At 64.6% G+C, this 14,694-nt stretch overlaps 9 protein-coding genes across 9 annotated transcripts; 4 read left to right on the top strand and 5 right to left on the bottom strand.

The window, feature by feature from the left end:
* Window positions 1-256: 256 nt before the first annotated feature.
* On the bottom strand, window positions 257-1,652 carry MSY001_2788 (uncharacterized protein; the record flags this gene model as incomplete). Its single annotated transcript, XM_018884656.1, has 2 exons — window positions 257-1,414; window positions 1,440-1,652. 2 exons carry the CDS (start codon window positions 1,650-1,652, stop codon window positions 257-259), a joined length of 1,371 nt encoding a protein of 456 aa, XP_018741294.1.
* Window positions 1,653-1,953: 301 nt separating this feature from the next.
* MSY001_2787 (uncharacterized protein) lies at window positions 1,954-3,171 on the top strand (the record flags this gene model as incomplete). The annotated part of the gene is made up of 1 exon (XM_018884655.1): window positions 1,954-3,171. The coding sequence occupies one exon, from the start codon at window positions 1,954-1,956 to the stop codon at window positions 3,169-3,171; it is 1,218 nt and encodes a 405-aa protein (XP_018741293.1).
* Window positions 3,172-3,237: 66 nt separating this feature from the next.
* MSY001_2786 (uncharacterized protein) lies at window positions 3,238-5,646 on the bottom strand (the record flags this gene model as incomplete). The annotated part of the gene is made up of 1 exon (XM_018884654.1): window positions 3,238-5,646. One exon carries the CDS (start codon window positions 5,644-5,646, stop codon window positions 3,238-3,240), a length of 2,409 nt encoding a protein of 802 aa, XP_018741292.1.
* A 235-nt stretch (window positions 5,647-5,881) lies between these two features.
* Window positions 5,882-6,679, top strand: MSY001_2785 (uncharacterized protein; the record flags this gene model as incomplete). Its single annotated transcript, XM_018884652.1, has 1 exon — window positions 5,882-6,679. One exon carries the CDS (start codon window positions 5,882-5,884, stop codon window positions 6,677-6,679), a length of 798 nt encoding a protein of 265 aa, XP_018741291.1.
* Window positions 6,680-6,739: 60 nt separating this feature from the next.
* MSY001_2784 (uncharacterized protein) lies at window positions 6,740-7,712 on the bottom strand (the record flags this gene model as incomplete). The annotated part of the gene is made up of 2 exons (XM_018884651.1): window positions 6,740-6,770; window positions 6,805-7,712. The coding sequence occupies 2 exons, from the start codon at window positions 7,710-7,712 to the stop codon at window positions 6,740-6,742; spliced, it is 939 nt and encodes a 312-aa protein (XP_018741290.1).
* Window positions 7,713-7,764: 52 nt separating this feature from the next.
* Window positions 7,765-9,255, top strand: MSY001_2783 (uncharacterized protein; the record flags this gene model as incomplete). Its single annotated transcript, XM_018884650.1, has 1 exon — window positions 7,765-9,255. One exon carries the CDS (start codon window positions 7,765-7,767, stop codon window positions 9,253-9,255), a length of 1,491 nt encoding a protein of 496 aa, XP_018741289.1.
* A 1-nt stretch (window position 9,256) lies between these two features.
* MSY001_2782 (uncharacterized protein) lies at window positions 9,257-10,896 on the bottom strand (the record flags this gene model as incomplete). Its single annotated transcript, XM_018884649.1, has 2 exons — window positions 9,257-10,491; window positions 10,596-10,896. 2 exons carry the CDS (start codon window positions 10,894-10,896, stop codon window positions 9,257-9,259), a joined length of 1,536 nt encoding a protein of 511 aa, XP_018741288.1.
* A 72-nt stretch (window positions 10,897-10,968) lies between these two features.
* MSY001_2781 (uncharacterized protein) lies at window positions 10,969-13,500 on the top strand (the record flags this gene model as incomplete). The annotated part of the gene is made up of 1 exon (XM_018884648.1): window positions 10,969-13,500. The coding sequence occupies one exon, from the start codon at window positions 10,969-10,971 to the stop codon at window positions 13,498-13,500; it is 2,532 nt and encodes an 843-aa protein (XP_018741287.1).
* Window positions 13,501-13,513: 13 nt separating this feature from the next.
* MSY001_2780 (uncharacterized protein) lies at window positions 13,514-14,620 on the bottom strand (the record flags this gene model as incomplete). The annotated part of the gene is made up of 1 exon (XM_018884647.1): window positions 13,514-14,620. One exon carries the CDS (start codon window positions 14,618-14,620, stop codon window positions 13,514-13,516), a length of 1,107 nt encoding a protein of 368 aa, XP_018741286.1.
* Window positions 14,621-14,694: the final 74 nt, after the last annotated feature.

Below are 14,694 nucleotides of genomic sequence, written 5' to 3'. Positions count from 1 at the left end.
AGGATGTCGTAAGGGCGCAGATGTGTAGTCCTCAACTTAATAGACTGGCTTTATTCACGTAAGGCATTTTTGCTGCGGCGTCGGTGCACTGATGCAATTGATTGCAAAATTTAATCAGCATACCACAAAATTCCCGCACGTAGGAACCGATGGAGATGCATGGGGCGTTCCTCGTATGTACGTGCCTCGGGTTCGAGTGCTGTGTCCCCCGACTTAGAATACATCCGACCAATTGCCATTGGCTATAATACATAGACTACGGGTCGTCGCGTTCCTTCGTGTCGTTCTTGACTGGTTCGTCCACCCAGCCACCCGCGAGATCAGGTGGCAGTTCCTCCATCTGCACGCTCGGTGCCCCATGCAGGTATCTAAGATGCTCTAGAATCTGAATACGCGTTTTCTCTAGGCTGGAACGCGTATTCTGATTCTCGACGCGGGCAAGGAGCGGTTCATGCAGACGGTGAGTGGGCGCAAAGAACGCATCGTAGGGGGTATGTGGGAGATCATCGGGGATTTGGGTTCCAGTTAAAACAGAGGTTTCGTATGTCCAGCAACGTGCGACGTTGCGGATCGTGTAGCCACCCCCACCCAGAACAAGGAGAGGCAGGCCAAAAGCTTTTGTGAAGGCCACGCATTCTCCATGGGCTGAAATGCTTAGGTTGAAGCAGCCCAGGCGGTCCAGGCCGAGAGAGTCGGCGCCGCATTGCAGCACAATGGCTCCAGGTCGAAACGTGTACACGCATGGTTCAATGACACTTTTAAAGAGTGCCACATAGGCGCCGTCGTCGATGCCATCTTGCAACGGTACATTCAGGCAAAAGTGCTTGCCAAGGCCCACGCCCGTTTCTGTAATATCACCGGTGCATGGGAAAAAATCATTGCCATATTTGTGGAATGATACCGTCATGACACGGTTCGACGTATAAAAGGCTTCCTGGACGCCATCTCCATGGTGAATATCAATGTCAATGTACAACACACGCGGGAACGTGCGCAGCAGTTCAAGTATGCCCAGTACAATGTCATTAATATAACAAAATCCACTCGCCTCGAACTTTTTGGCATGATGCAATCCTCCTGTCCAATTGATGCAAATATCTGTAGCACCTGCGGCCAATCGACGAGCTGCGGAGAGTGTGGCACCTGCGTAGGCACGACAGAAATCGTACATGCCATCAAACACTGGACAATCGTCCGCAAAGTTGAACCGCGTGAACGCGGCAGAAAGGGGCGTCGTTGGTGTCGTTTTACTGAGGAAATCCACATAATCACTGTCATGAAATGCTTCTAGTTCCTCTCGCGTTGCCCACCGGGGTGAATACACTTTCATGTACTCATGGAGTCCATATCCATGCACAAGTCGATTCGTCAAGGCCAAGCGCGCAGGCTTCATGGGGTGGTGTTCTCCGTAGTGCTGTTGTCAGTGTGAATTTACGTACATAGTCAGAGACACCCACGGGGAAATAGTACGAGACTTGCGCGTGAAAGTGTGACTGCACGGACCTGGCATCGGCTAAAAGAGAGCCTGGGTTGAGGTCTGAAGTGCCATCACTGTTGAGCTTTGTGCGGTCGAAGAAAAAAGGCGCGCTAGAGAACGTAGGAAGCTCCTTTGGACGCGCACCGGCGGACGCATCGTATTCTAGAACGACCATAATGCGCCGTCTACCGTCCACCGATGACGCAGAGGATGCGATAGGACGGCAGGGATCCTTGCCCCTTACAAGCCACGTGACCAACTCCATCGGGGGGCCGAGGGTCGATCGCTGAGATACGGGGAGGCAGATTCCTCATCACTTCCATGGGGAATCCAATGTCTTTTCGGATGACGAAGCAAGTCCGTGCACAATGCTGGACATGGTTTCTTGTTGTCGGAATGTTTCTGACAGGCATTTTAAACTCGATCGTGTCGAAATGGTAGGTTTATTGCGATTAGGCTTACTCCGCAGGCAGGACATGCAGTGTATTAAGCACTGTGAGCCGGACAGTCCCTACCCACCGGTGGAATACTCCCAGCCTGTGTGGCAGACGCTGCAAATGTTTGTTGGTGAAGCGTTCTGTCTCGTACTGTACGCTCTGGGTGCAATCTACCAGTACTACTTTAATGTGGAAGAGATTGTGGAAGACGACGAGGATGAGGCGCTCCTCGAGAACCAGGCGCCTGCCTCCTATGGCAGCACGGAGGCTACTCCTCCGCGCGGGCGTCAACCTCACCGGAAACTGGTGCGCCGGTCCAGCAGTGTGTGGGTGCCACAGCCGCGGCCGCCGGCGAACGAGTCGACGTTTTCGATCATGTCGCTGGCTAATCCACCGCCCTTTGTGAGTTTTTCACTGCGCTTCTTCTTCCCTGCCATGTGTGACATTTTTGCAACGACACTGATGAACGTGGCTCTGCTGATGATGCCTGTGAGTTTCCATGTGATGACGCGCGGTGCATTGGTACTTTGGGTCGGCCTGTTTAGTGTCATGTTCTTGAGTCACCATCTCCATCTCTACCAGTGGCTGAGTCTGGTGATGGTCATGGGCGGCGTGGTCTTGGTCGGTTTAAGCAGCATCATCGTTCAGCACGAGACTGCGATGAGCCAGTTGATCCTTACGTTTCTGGATGCGTCGAAGGAGTCGGCCGTCAAGACGCTCACAGGTGTGGCCCTCGTCCTTGTTGCGCAGATCTTCTCTGCGATGCAATTCGTCTGGGAAGAGAAGATCATGCGTGAACACCGTCTGGAGCCGCTTGTCGTGGTCGGCCTCGAGGGCCTGTTTGGTATGATCCAGATCCTTGTGGGCATGCTGGTGCTGCACCGCTACGTGGGTTCCAAGCCTTCCGGCCAGGGTGGCTTTTTTGATTTGCGTGCGGGCTTTGAGCAAACACTGTTGATTGCTCCTGTGCGTATCAGTGCCTTCATGTGCGCTGCCAGCATTGCGATGTACAACTCGTTTGGTCTCAATGTAACTCGCGCTGTGAGCGCCACTGCCCGCAGCACCATTGACACCTTCCGCACGTTGGGCATCTGCGCTGTGAGTGTGTGGCTTGGATGGGAGGTGTTGCGCCCGCTTTCTGGCAGTGTGCAGGCGCTTGGCTTTGCTATGCTTGCCTACGGCACGTTCCTCTTCAATGGGGTCGTCTCGCCGCCGCGCTGGATGCAGCGTTCGCGCGGTTATCAAGGAGCTGCTTAGCATGATACCCATAAAGTGTCCATACTTGATTCATTCTATAGCAAACAAAGATACATTGTCGATTGTCTACTCATTGCCGAAGCGCATACCTTCTTCGATGGCCAACACGAGCTTGTTTTCCAAGATCTCCTTGCTAGGGTACGGCGGGAGGTCAATACGGTTGAAGCATGTGTGGGACTTGGGCAGCTGGTTGATTTCACCCGACTTTTCAATCGTAAAGCGACGCGGACCGTCCGAGCCTTGCAAGTCTTTGAAGCCATTCACCGGGATACGCGACGTACCCGTAGCAAACTGCAGAAGCCGTGAGCGTTGCTCGGCGGGCCACTGCGTGATGCATTGCCAGAACCACTGCACCACGTCGTCTTGCTCCGTAAAGCCACGGTAGTCGGTGAAGCGCTTCCAGTCGTCCACATCAATCTCGGACATACCGCCCATGAGCAGCTCCAGCTCGCGCTCATCAAACACGTTGATCAGATCCAGGGGGATGAGCTCCGAGAAACCACTGATAAAGGCACGGAACTGCTCCTCAATGCGCTTGACAATGCGCCACTCGACCATGCGCTCGACGTACTCGCGCTTGTTCTCGTCCGTGACCTCAATGTTCTCGCCGCCCGGTGTAAGCTCGATCGTGACCATTTCGCCAAACTTGTCCTCCATCGTGCTAAACGTTTCTTCCATGACTCCTGCGATCGGGTTGTCCAGCATCCACTGCAGCGAGCGATAGTAGTCCGCATCTACACTCTCCATGTCGGACAGCGTGATGCGCTTTTTCAAAATCATCTTGTAGAACGATACAATAAAGTGTGCGTCCAGGAAGCGGCGGTGGAAGATGGCGAGACCCAGCACACGGCCGATAAACTTGAAGTAGTTCAGGTGCTCTGGGTTGATGCCTGAGTGGGGGTTGATTTGCAGCGTGTAGTTGTCGTGCGCACTGTACTCGAATAGACAGTAGAACGGATTGAACATTTCGTGGGACAGCAGGAAGAAGAACTCGCGCGAGACACCACCGTAGTCGAGCGCGTCCTCGCCCTCAAACTTGATCATGAGCCGCTTCTTCAGGTCATTCGGCTGCTGCCGCATGATCTCCGCGTACGAGTCCTCAAAGATGTGCGTGCGGCGCACCTTCACATGGCACTGACCAGGGATCGGCCGCAAGGCCGGCTGCGAGCGGAAGTAGATCAGCTTGCGGCGGAAGTCACGCTTGTACTGCGGCACATTCTGGTCGAGGCTGCTTGGCAGGCGGGGGTCGTCCCATGTGGTCGTCTTCGTGTTGTGGTCCACAAAGTACACACGAGCAGTAGAGGTAAGACGCATCTCCCAACCACTCGGTAGCGGTCCCAGCTGGCTCACACTCTGTGGCTGGAGGCTGAGGTTGTTGCCGTTCGGGCCCATAATGCGCAGGATCTGCTGGCGGCGCGGATCCACCCACGTCGTCGTGCGCGTGTTGTGGTCCACAAAGTACGGCCGGCCCTCCGCGGTGGTGCGCTGCTCCCAGCCACTCGGAAGGGGTCCCGAGCCTGACGATGTCGCCGACGACGCAGCACCCACCGGCGTCGACTGTGCGGCCGAGCTGCCTTGCGACGGGTTGTCCACACCCAAAAAGTCGTCCGCCACAGCCATGTTGTTCATGCGCGTACGGTCCATTCCCGCATCAGCCCGTTGCGCGGGAGGGTTGTTCGACGGACGCGTCCAGGTGGTCGAGCGTGTGTTGTGGTCCACATAGTACGTGCGTCCCAGATGGTCCGTCCGGCGCTCCCAGCCCGACGGCAAGGGACCCAGCTCGTCCGAGCGGCTGTCAAACGCGCGCGCTGGCGCCGCATTGGCAGTGGCGCTGGGGCCCGCGGCGCGTGACGGATCGGCAATGGCCGCGGACGCGGTAGCCGCAGCGGCCGGACGTGCCGGCGCAGCCTGCGGTACCGACGGGCGCGGGGGCTCTGCCGGCGGGGAGGATGCCGCTGTAGCGGCGACAGCTGGGGCCGCAGGACGCGGCGCGTCGGTCGCGGGCTGGGCCGTCGAGCTCGAGCTAGACGAGACGGGGGCAAGCGTGGCCGAGGACGTGGACGTCGGCACTTGGTTGGCTGGCAGGGGCGCAGATACGTTCGTATTCAGGTCGATGATAAGCTTGCCGTGGACGGGCAGCTGGTCATTCGACTTTTTCAGATCGCGCGTAAGAAGCGCCTTACCGCCCAGTTCGAGGTCCACAACTTCGGCTACGCGCACGTTGATGACACCGAGGAAGCCTTGGTCGCGCTTCTTGAATTTTTTCTGGTCAAAGATCTGTACAGCGACCACCGAGGCGTCGTTGACGGTGATATCAAACGAATCATTCCAGTAGGGATTGAGTGTCTTTTTGATCACAGACGTCGTGTGGGTCTGCTCGCCGTCGACGGTGACGATGGCGAACGGGTCAGGCAGACGGAATACGTCGCGCTGCGGCGTCAGATAAGGCCGGCACACATACCTTGACGAGGCCATCGGCCGCCACGACTGTAATGCGCACCTTGCGCGAGCTGCTCAGTTAGTGGTCATAAGCACAGTACGTACAGTCTTCCAGGCGCGGCAGGACTCACCATACTCGGGCGGTGAGCGTGTCGGTAGCGAAGGGCTCCGTGGAACGTGGCGTCCGTTTTCCCCGGTGCGCCGCCACACGCCACGTGGATCCACGTGCACGTTCACATCGCGGCCAGGGCGTCGCTGTCTTCTGCCACGAATGACGACGACGGCGTTCTCGGGCGCGCAGCGCGGGCGCGCCACGTCGCTGTACCGCTCGCTGCTGCGTACATCGCGCCAGCTGTTTGGTGAGGACATGCGCGCTGTACAAGCGGCGCATGCCGAGACGCGCCGCCGTTTCCTGGAGGCGAGGCTCGAGCAGGACCCGGCGAAAATCGACGAGGGCCTCGAGATGGGCGAGCAAGTCCACTACCTGCTCAAGCACAATGTCGTGCAGGGCGTTCCAAAAGACGGCGCAGACAACACCTACAAACTGCGGTTCACCGAGCACACGGAGCTCGGCTCCAACGATACCATTAAGCAGCCGCGGCCCGCGCCGACGCTAGCCGAGATCGAGCGGACCAAGGGGGCCGCGCGTGCGCCGTGCGGTGGCATCAGTGTGCGCTCGTTTAGCACGAGTGTGCGTGTGGGCGCCCGGTCGCCGGAGGGCCCCGAGGCGCCGCTGCCGCGCCCCGTTGCTCGGTTTCCCAACATTGTGATCCTGGCCGACGGCTCGTCGGTGCGCATGACGACTACGTCTCCCCGCTACATGACCAAGATGACGCGGGACTATACGAACCACCCGCTGTGGAACCCCATGATGGGCCGCCGCACGGATGCGGGCGCCGACGACGACGCCGGCCGCCTCGGCCGCTTCCGCCGCCGCTTTGCCGAGGACGGCCCTGAGCAGGCGGCGCAGGTCGCCTTCGACGAGGGCGACTTTGACTGGATGAGCGGTGGCCGCGAGGCGCGGCCAGGTGCGCCCATCCAGACGAAGAAGGGCAAAGGCAAAAAGTAGCGCAGCTAGTCTAGACCGGTCGCCGGCCCCAGGCCACCCGCACGTCCTGCCCCTGCATGGTCACTTTGAGCGCGAGAGCGCTCGCGGCGCGCTCCGCCGCGGCGCGCGTGGCAAAGTGGACAAACGCCGAGGGCGAGGAGCCCACGCGCTGGATCTTGGCCAGGTCGCTGGCGGCGAGGCCGGCCACACTATCCACGAGGAACGCCCGCAGCTGCGCCTCGTCCATGTCCGGCAGTCCCGAAAAGAAGAGCGACTTGATCTCGGGGTTGGTGGGCGGCTCGAGGTGCTTGGCGCCCGCGACCTTCTTGAGGATGTGTCGTGCGCCCGCGTCGTCGTGCCCGTGGTACCGGCTCTGCACCGTGCTCGTCGTGCTGCTGGGCATGTCGTGCCGGTACGGGCACGCCTCGCCGCGTGTGCAGGCGCCGCGCGCATAGAACGAGCACACGAGCGGCCGGTTGCGCTTGTAGTCCGGCTCATGGTTCGCGAGCTTCTTCAGTAGGTCGTGGCCGGCACGCGACGGGCCGACGAGCGACGTCGTTGCCTCGGTCGACGTGCCATCGAGCAGGGCATCCATGCGGTTCACAAAGTACTGCCGGTTGATGTCCGACATGGGTATCTTGACGCTGGTGCCCAGCGCGGCGTCACGCACCTGTGTCGGCAGGTGGTACTCCAGGTCGAGGATGCACGACTGGCACACGTTCTTGAGCTTGGCACACGTCGTGCAGATCTCCGTCTTTTTAAAGCGCATGCCGCTCCCGGGGTTCCAGCGGAAGACGGTGAACGGGCGCCCACACACCTTGCACTCTTTGCCCTGGTGCTGCTTCGACATGCGGACGTACGGGTTCGGCCCGAGGCACGTCTCGCACAGGAGCGGCGTGTCCGCGTCCGCGGTGCCCGCGCTGGCCGCGCCCTGCTTATTGAGGAAGCCGTATGCCTGCGCGTGAGTAGGCGCTACGTACCATGGCGTCCGGCGTGTGGCGCGCCAGGGACCTGCGACGACGGCGCTCGTGTCACGTGCACCTTCTACGACCATGGCGGGCGGCGATGAGCGGCGCGCCGGCCCTGGGGCGCCGGAGACGGCGAGCATGAAGAATCTCGCGCGGCTCCTGTCCATGCTGGGCGCCGAGGACCGCCCGGCGCCGCCAGCGGAGCACAAGTTCTGGAAGACGCAGCCGGTGGCCCAGCCCGGCGACTCGGACGCGCTGCCGCCCGGCGCGATCCAGCCGAACGTGCCGCCGGAGCAGGTGCGCGCGGAGCCGCTGCCGCTGCCGGCGGACTTTTCGTGGGCGACGGTCGACCTCGATGACGATGCGCAGCTGCGCGAGGTGTACGACCTGCTCACGCACCACTACGTCGAGGACGACGATGCGACGATGCGCTTCAAGTACTCGCCCGCGTTCCTGCACTGGGTGCTGCGCCACCCCGGCTTTGACAAGACGTGGCACGTCGGCGTGCGCGTCAAGTCGAGCGGCAAGCTCGTTGCGTTCATCGCAGGCATCCCCCAGGAGCTCCGCGTGCGCACGCAGTCGCTGCAGGTGACGGAGATCAACTTCCTGTGCGTGCACAAGCGCCTGCGCAGCAAGCGCCTCGCCCCCGTGCTGATCCAGGAGATCACGCGCCGCTGCAACGCGAGCGGCGTCTTCCAGGCGATCTACACGGCCGGCCAGGTCATCCCCACGCCCATCTCGTGCACGCGCTACTACCACCGCACGCTCGACGCGGCCAAGCTGCTCGATATTGGCTTCAGTGCGGTGCCGCGCGGCATGTCGCGCAAGGACCACATCGCGCGCTTCGCACTGCCGGCGACCACGCGGACCGAGGGCCTGCGCGAGATGCAGGCCGCCGACGTGCCGGCGGTCGGCCGCCTGCTGCGCCGCTACCTCGCGCGTTTCGACATGGCGCCGCGCTTCACAGACGCCGAGGTGCACCACATGTTTGCGCCGACGGACGAGGCGCGCGTGACGTGGTGCTACGTCGTGGAGCGCGAGGGGCGCATCACCGACTTTGTCTCGTACTACAGCCTCCCCTCGTCGGTGCTGAACCACGACGTGCACGACACGCTCAGTGCGGCGTACCTGTTCTACTATGCGACGGAGGCCGCGTTTGAGGCGCCCCTCGCGCCCCGCGACACGCCCGCAGCGCCCTCGCCGTACGAGCGCGCGGCCGCGGAGGGCCGTGCGCCGTGGGAGCGCACCGCGTGCAGCCGCCTCTCGCCGGCCGAGGCGGCCGACGAGCGCGACGTCGCGCCGTGGCACACGGAGCGTGCCGCGCAAAAGAACGCGCTCAAGGCGCGCCTGCAGCAGCTCATCGGCGATGTGCTCGTGCTCGCGAAGCAGCACGGCTTCGACGTCGTCAACTGCCTCTCGGGCATGGACAACGCGCTCTTCGCCTCGGACCTCAAGTTCGGGCCGGGCGACGGCTTCTTGCGCTTCTACCTGTTCAACTGGCGCGTCGCACCGATCGCCGGCGGCCTCGGCGCGCGCGCCGGCGAGGACGAGCTCGATCCCGCGCACGACACGCCGCACCCCCACCCCCCGACGCAGTGGGGCTCGGGCAACGGCGTGGTCATGGTGTAGTTCATAGGTGCCAAGGCGCACGCGCTTCCCACGCCAGGAGGCGGCCCCACGAGCGCCACATGCGCGCGACGACCGCGTGCCGCTGCGCCCACGACGCCGACGCACACTCGAGCTCCGCCAGGTCGGCGCGCACCTCCAGCCACAGGCGCTGCGCCATCGCGCGCTCGCCGCGGCACGCCGTGCGCAGCAGCGCCTCGAGCGATGTGCCCAGCGCGCATACATCCAGGAGCAGGCGCCCGTACGGCGCGGGGCCCGGCGCCGCACCCGCACAGAGCGCATCCATGCGGCGAAGCGCCTCCCACGCATCGACCTGCGACCGCTGCGTACGGCGCACACGCTGCGTGCTGCGGTCCAGCAGCGCAGCGACGCCGCGGCGCACGCCGACGACGAGCGCATACACGAGGACGAGCGCCGGCGCGACGCCCATAGCGCCGATCAGCAGCTCCTGCGAGCGGAGCACCCACTCGATGCCGCTCAGCGCCGTCTCGAGGTCGACCTTCGCCTTCTGCACCTGGATCAGCACCGGCCGCACGAGCGTGCCAGTCAGCAGCGCGCGCAGCGGCGTGCGGATCGCCGCCTCGTACAGCTGCATCACCGACGTCAGGTCGCCGGCGCGCGTGCGGGCCTGGAGCGCTGCAAGCGCCTCGTCGTCGAGCCGCAGCTTGTCGCGACCGAGCGACGCGACCATGCGCTCGAGGCTCTGCTCGTTCGCCGCGAGACTTTCCACACGTACGAGCTGCGCGCGCTCCGCGCGCCCGGCACGCAGCGTGTCCAGCAGGCGCAGCAGCGGCTCGTACACCCAGTGCACCACGAGGCCATGCACCGCGTCGCACACCGACGCAGCCTGCGCCCGCAGGCTCGCGCCGTGCACATACAGGCCACGCACGAGCGCCCACGACAACAGGGGGTACGCAAGCACGAGCGGCCACACGCGCGTCAGCGTGCGCGGCGGGCCACACGCACGCATCATGTGCGACACGCTCGCCTCGTGCTCCGCGACGGCGTCGAGCAGCGCGCGCGCTTCCTCGACGAGGCTCGCGTCCGGCTCGGCATCGCCCGCCTCGCCCGTCGCCAGGGCGTCCTGCGCCTCTTGGCAGAGGCGCTTCGCCTGCGCGGCCAGTGGCGCATCGCGCTCGCGCGCATGCCACGCCGTCGCGACCATGCCGAGCGTGCGTGCCATGCTCTCCTGCGCGCGCAGCAGGCGCACGCACTTGGCGTGCGCGGCACGCTGCACGTCTGCGACGCTGGCCATCGCGCCAAGGGCCCCGCGCTCGTCGCGCGCCACAGGCCAGGTCGTCGCGAGGCGGTGGGGCAGGGCTGCGTGAGTGCCGCGGACGTACTCTGAAGCCACAGCACACCCGCGCGGGTCGTGCTGCACTCGATGCCTTGCCAGTAGAGATGGCTCTCGTGCAGCGCGCGCGCGGCGGCGACGAGCGTATCGAGCAGGTACACGTACGTCGCGACGACGACGCGCGCCACATCCGCGTCCGATGCGCCGCGGCTGCGCGTGCGGGCGAGTGCCGCGCCGAGCGCCGCGCACGTCCGCAGCTTGAGCATCGTCGATGCGTCCCATGTGCCGGGCGTCGCGCGTGGGAGCGCGTGCAGCGCTTGCACCAGCGCGGCACGCAGCGCCGTAGGCATGGGGGAAGCGGGTGGCGGCCTCCACCGCTGGCGGCCCTTCCCCGTCCCGCGCTCGGTGGCAATTGGGCGACGATGGCAGCGAGTCGGCCCCAGGCCTATGGGCAGATCACGCTGTCGCTGCAGCACTGTATTGATCTCACGCTGCAGGATATCGGCAGCCATCACCGCCCGCAGGCGTACGTGAAGATTAGCCAGATCGCGCTGCAGGCGTCCATGTACACGTCGTCGGCGCTGCAGTGGCTCAACGTGCGCACGACGATGGGCCTGACGGGCGCGGCGAATGCGCCGCCCCAGACCATATCGACGCTGTCTGCGCATGTGAGCGACCTCACGCAGCTGGCTCTGGACGCCGTCGCCGCGCAGGCGGGCGCGAGCCGAGTCGAGCTGCTCCTCGCGTCGCCGCCGTCGGTGCTGTCTGCGACGCAGCGCGCCGAGAGCGGCCACACGCTGCGCTTCGTCGATGCGAGCGACGACCAGCCATGGTACCCCAGTGCGAGCTACCCCGTCGCCGTGCTCGCGCTGCTCACTCACATCTTCTCGTGCCTGGTGCACATCTCGATGCAGGACTCGCGCGTGCTGGCGCGTGTGTCGTGCTCGGAGCAGCTGAACGAGTCGTCCGTCGACGTGTTCTTCGATGCGACTGTGCCCAGCAACGAGACCGCGTGGCCTGCGTGGCTCGGGCCGTACGCGGACCTGCAGAGTGTGCTGGACGAGTTTGGCGTGCACCTCTCGCAGTCGTCGTGCGACGAGGCGGCGCTTGCGGCTGCCGGCGACGACCTGCTCATGGCGCCGTTCCTGCAGGCATCGAACGTCTGCTGCCTGCGCATCACTCTGCGCCGCCCGGGCGCGCCGGACCTGCTTACGACCGACCCGAACCGGGAGCGCGACCTGCCGTGCGTTCTGCCGGGCGTGAGCGTTCTACACGTGCTCGAGGTGATGCCCCTCCTCCGCGTGTGCGTCCTGCCCAAGACCGATGCCCTGAACTCGCTGCTGCGCACGTACCTGCGCGAGTGGGGCATGCCGGTCGTCGCGCTCGACGAGAGCCCCGATGTGGTCGTGGTGCACAACGACACGGACGTGTGCTTCAATGCGCGCGAGCGGCGCCTGCCGTGCATGTTCATTTCGCCGTACGGTGCCGTGTCGATCTGCTCGCTGCCGGCCGGCACGAGTGCGTTCCCGGAGCCCGTCGGCCGCCCGCGCTTCGTCTATGCGCTGATCGCCGTCGCGCTCAAAGGCCGGCTTCCCGTGCGCTCCGACTCGGCCGTCGTCGAGACGCCGGCGGCGGCGCTGCCGCCCGCCGGCTCGGCGGACGTGTCGGCTGTGGCTACGCCGCATGCCGTGGACCCCGCGCGCGATGCGCCGCTGGTGCCGGAGGCGCCGGCGGCGCACTCGCCGGCCGGCGCGCCGAGCGTACCCGCCGCCGGCACCGACGCCGATGGCGCCGCGCTTCCGACACCGATCGATGCCCTGGCGATGCCGGGCGGGCTGGACGTGGTCTCGCCGAAGGACACGACGACGGCGTCGCCTGTGGTGGACGATGGCGACGACTACTTTGCGCAGGCCGTCTCGCGCCTTGCGACGCAGGCCAACACCGGTGGCGGGCGCCTCGTGCGTGGCGCCGATGGCCGGCTGGCTGGACTCTACTTCCAGCCGCGCAAGACGCCGCCGACAGGGTCGCCGATGCTGGGCTCGGCGGAGAGTGCCGAGCCGGTGCGGACGCCCGTGTCGGCCGCGCCGACGACGCTGTCGTTCGGACCGCTGCGCACGCGACGCATTACGCGGCCCGGCGCGCCGACGTCGATCCGGCTCCCGCCGCCGCCGCGGGTGGACTTTGCGATCCGCGCGGCGCCGACGCCGTACACGCAGCTGCCGGCGCGCCACTCGGTGCGGACGTCGGCGCAGCCGCAGCCGGGCGTGATGATCGGCCCGCAGGCGGCGCCGATGCTGGGGCGGCGCGGGAGTGACCAGAGCTCGCCGTCGCCGCTGTCGCCGCGCGCGCTGTCGCGCATCCAGAAGCGCAAGCTGGCCCTGCGCGAAGAGTTTCTGCCGCCGGTCAAGGTGCTGATTGTGGAGGACAATGTGATCAACCAGCGGATTCTCGCGACGTTCTTGCAGCGCAAGCACATTGCGTACGAGATGGCGTCGGACGGGCGCGAGGCCGTAGAGAAGTGGCGGCGCGGCGACTTTCATCTGATCCTCATGGACATCCAGCTGCCTGTGATGGACGGCATCGAGGCGACGAAGGAGATCCGGCGCCTGGAGCAGGCTCTGCAGTCGTCGCGCGGCCGCACGGATGCGCCGATGCCGCCGGTGATGGCCGCGCGGCACTCGGTGATCATTGTGGCGCTGACCGCGTCGGTGCTCATTTCCGACCGTGTCGAGGCGCTGGCGGCCGGCTGCAACGACTTCCTCAACAAGCCCGTGAGCCTGCCGTGGCTGCAGCGGAAAATCCTCGAGTGGGGCAGCATGCAGTACCTGCTGCATGCCGGACTCTCGTCGTGGGTGAGCGAGCCGAGCCTGCACACGTTCGAGCAGCAGGTCGACGAGCAGGCGCAGCGCCTCGCGAGCACCATACAGTTGGAGCCGCCGCGTGCGACGTCCTAGATACCCATATAGCCTACAGGAGCGAATATGTCGCGACAGGCACCGCGAGGATGCCGAAGAAGAGCGCCGTCGACCACACCGTCGCCGTCGTATACGGCGAGTGGAGCGGCGGCGCCGGCATCGGCACAGGCGCATCGTTCTCGTCGGCGCCCGGCTTGACGCGCGCGCCCTTCTTCTCGAGCCGGCGCGCAAAGTCGGCAGGGTCGACGCGCGTGCCCAGCAGCGTGTCAAAGTGCACAAAGAAGGGCTGCGAGTAGTTGTAGCGCAGCCCCTGGCTCTGGTGGTGCACGTCGTGGTACTCGGCGTTGTTCGGGAACAGCAGCTGCACCGGGTTCAGATACCACGGGAACGCATACCCGCAGTGGTCGCACACGGTCTTGAACGTGGACAGCGTGAAGAAGACGACCGTCTGCCGCAGCGTCATGCGGCTGCACAGCCGCGCCATCTCGGCGCCCAGCGTGTCGAGGAGCATGCCCTCGAGGGGGTGGTTGTACAGCGCCCCAAAGGCGTACGGCACATACAGCCGGTGGTGGTGCGAGTGCATGAGCCGGTACAGGAAGCGCACCTCGTGCATCGTGCGGTGCAGCGCGTACTGCCACGCGTCCATAAGAAAGCACGCAAACCAGAACTGCAGCCACGGCACGCCCCACCAGTACAGCGCGATCGCCGCGCGCACGAGGAACACGTCCTGCACCTGCACGTACGCATGGGCCTCGCGCAGCCACGACAGTATGTGCGTCACGTCGCGCACCGGATCGACGTCAGTGCGCGTGCCGGTAAGCACCGAGTGCGGCGTGTCCTCCATGAGCAGCACGCCCAGCAGCGTCTGAATCAGGTGCTGCACAATCACCATCACAATCACGCGCTGCATGCTCACGCGGTTCCGCTTCACCACCTCCGCCGGCGGGTGCAGCCGGTACTTTTCCGACCACGCCGGCCGCCACACATCGAGCGCGTGGTACCAGAGGCAGGTGCCCCAGTACACCAGCACCGGCATCGCCAGTGACAGGTACTTGTCGCTAATGAACGGGAAAAATCGCGCGCGGTCGTGGTAGAAGAACGGCACCGTGCGCTCCACGAGCACGGCCACGTCCTTCGCGCTCACCCACGTCGCTTCCATGCTGTGGCGTGACCCGTCGCGGCGGCGGCGTGGAGGCGATCGTCCGGCACGTGCCGCGACACGTCGCTCGCTGC

The sequence above is a fragment of the Malassezia sympodialis genome, genomic scaffold, assembly GCF_000349305.1.
Source record: "Malassezia sympodialis ATCC 42132 genomic scaffold, msy_sf_14, whole genome shotgun sequence".
NCBI lineage: Eukaryota > Fungi > Basidiomycota > Malasseziomycetes > Malasseziales > Malasseziaceae > Malassezia > Malassezia sympodialis.
Note: the sequence above shows the minus strand (reverse complement) of the source record. Positions and strands in the feature narration are given on the sequence as shown.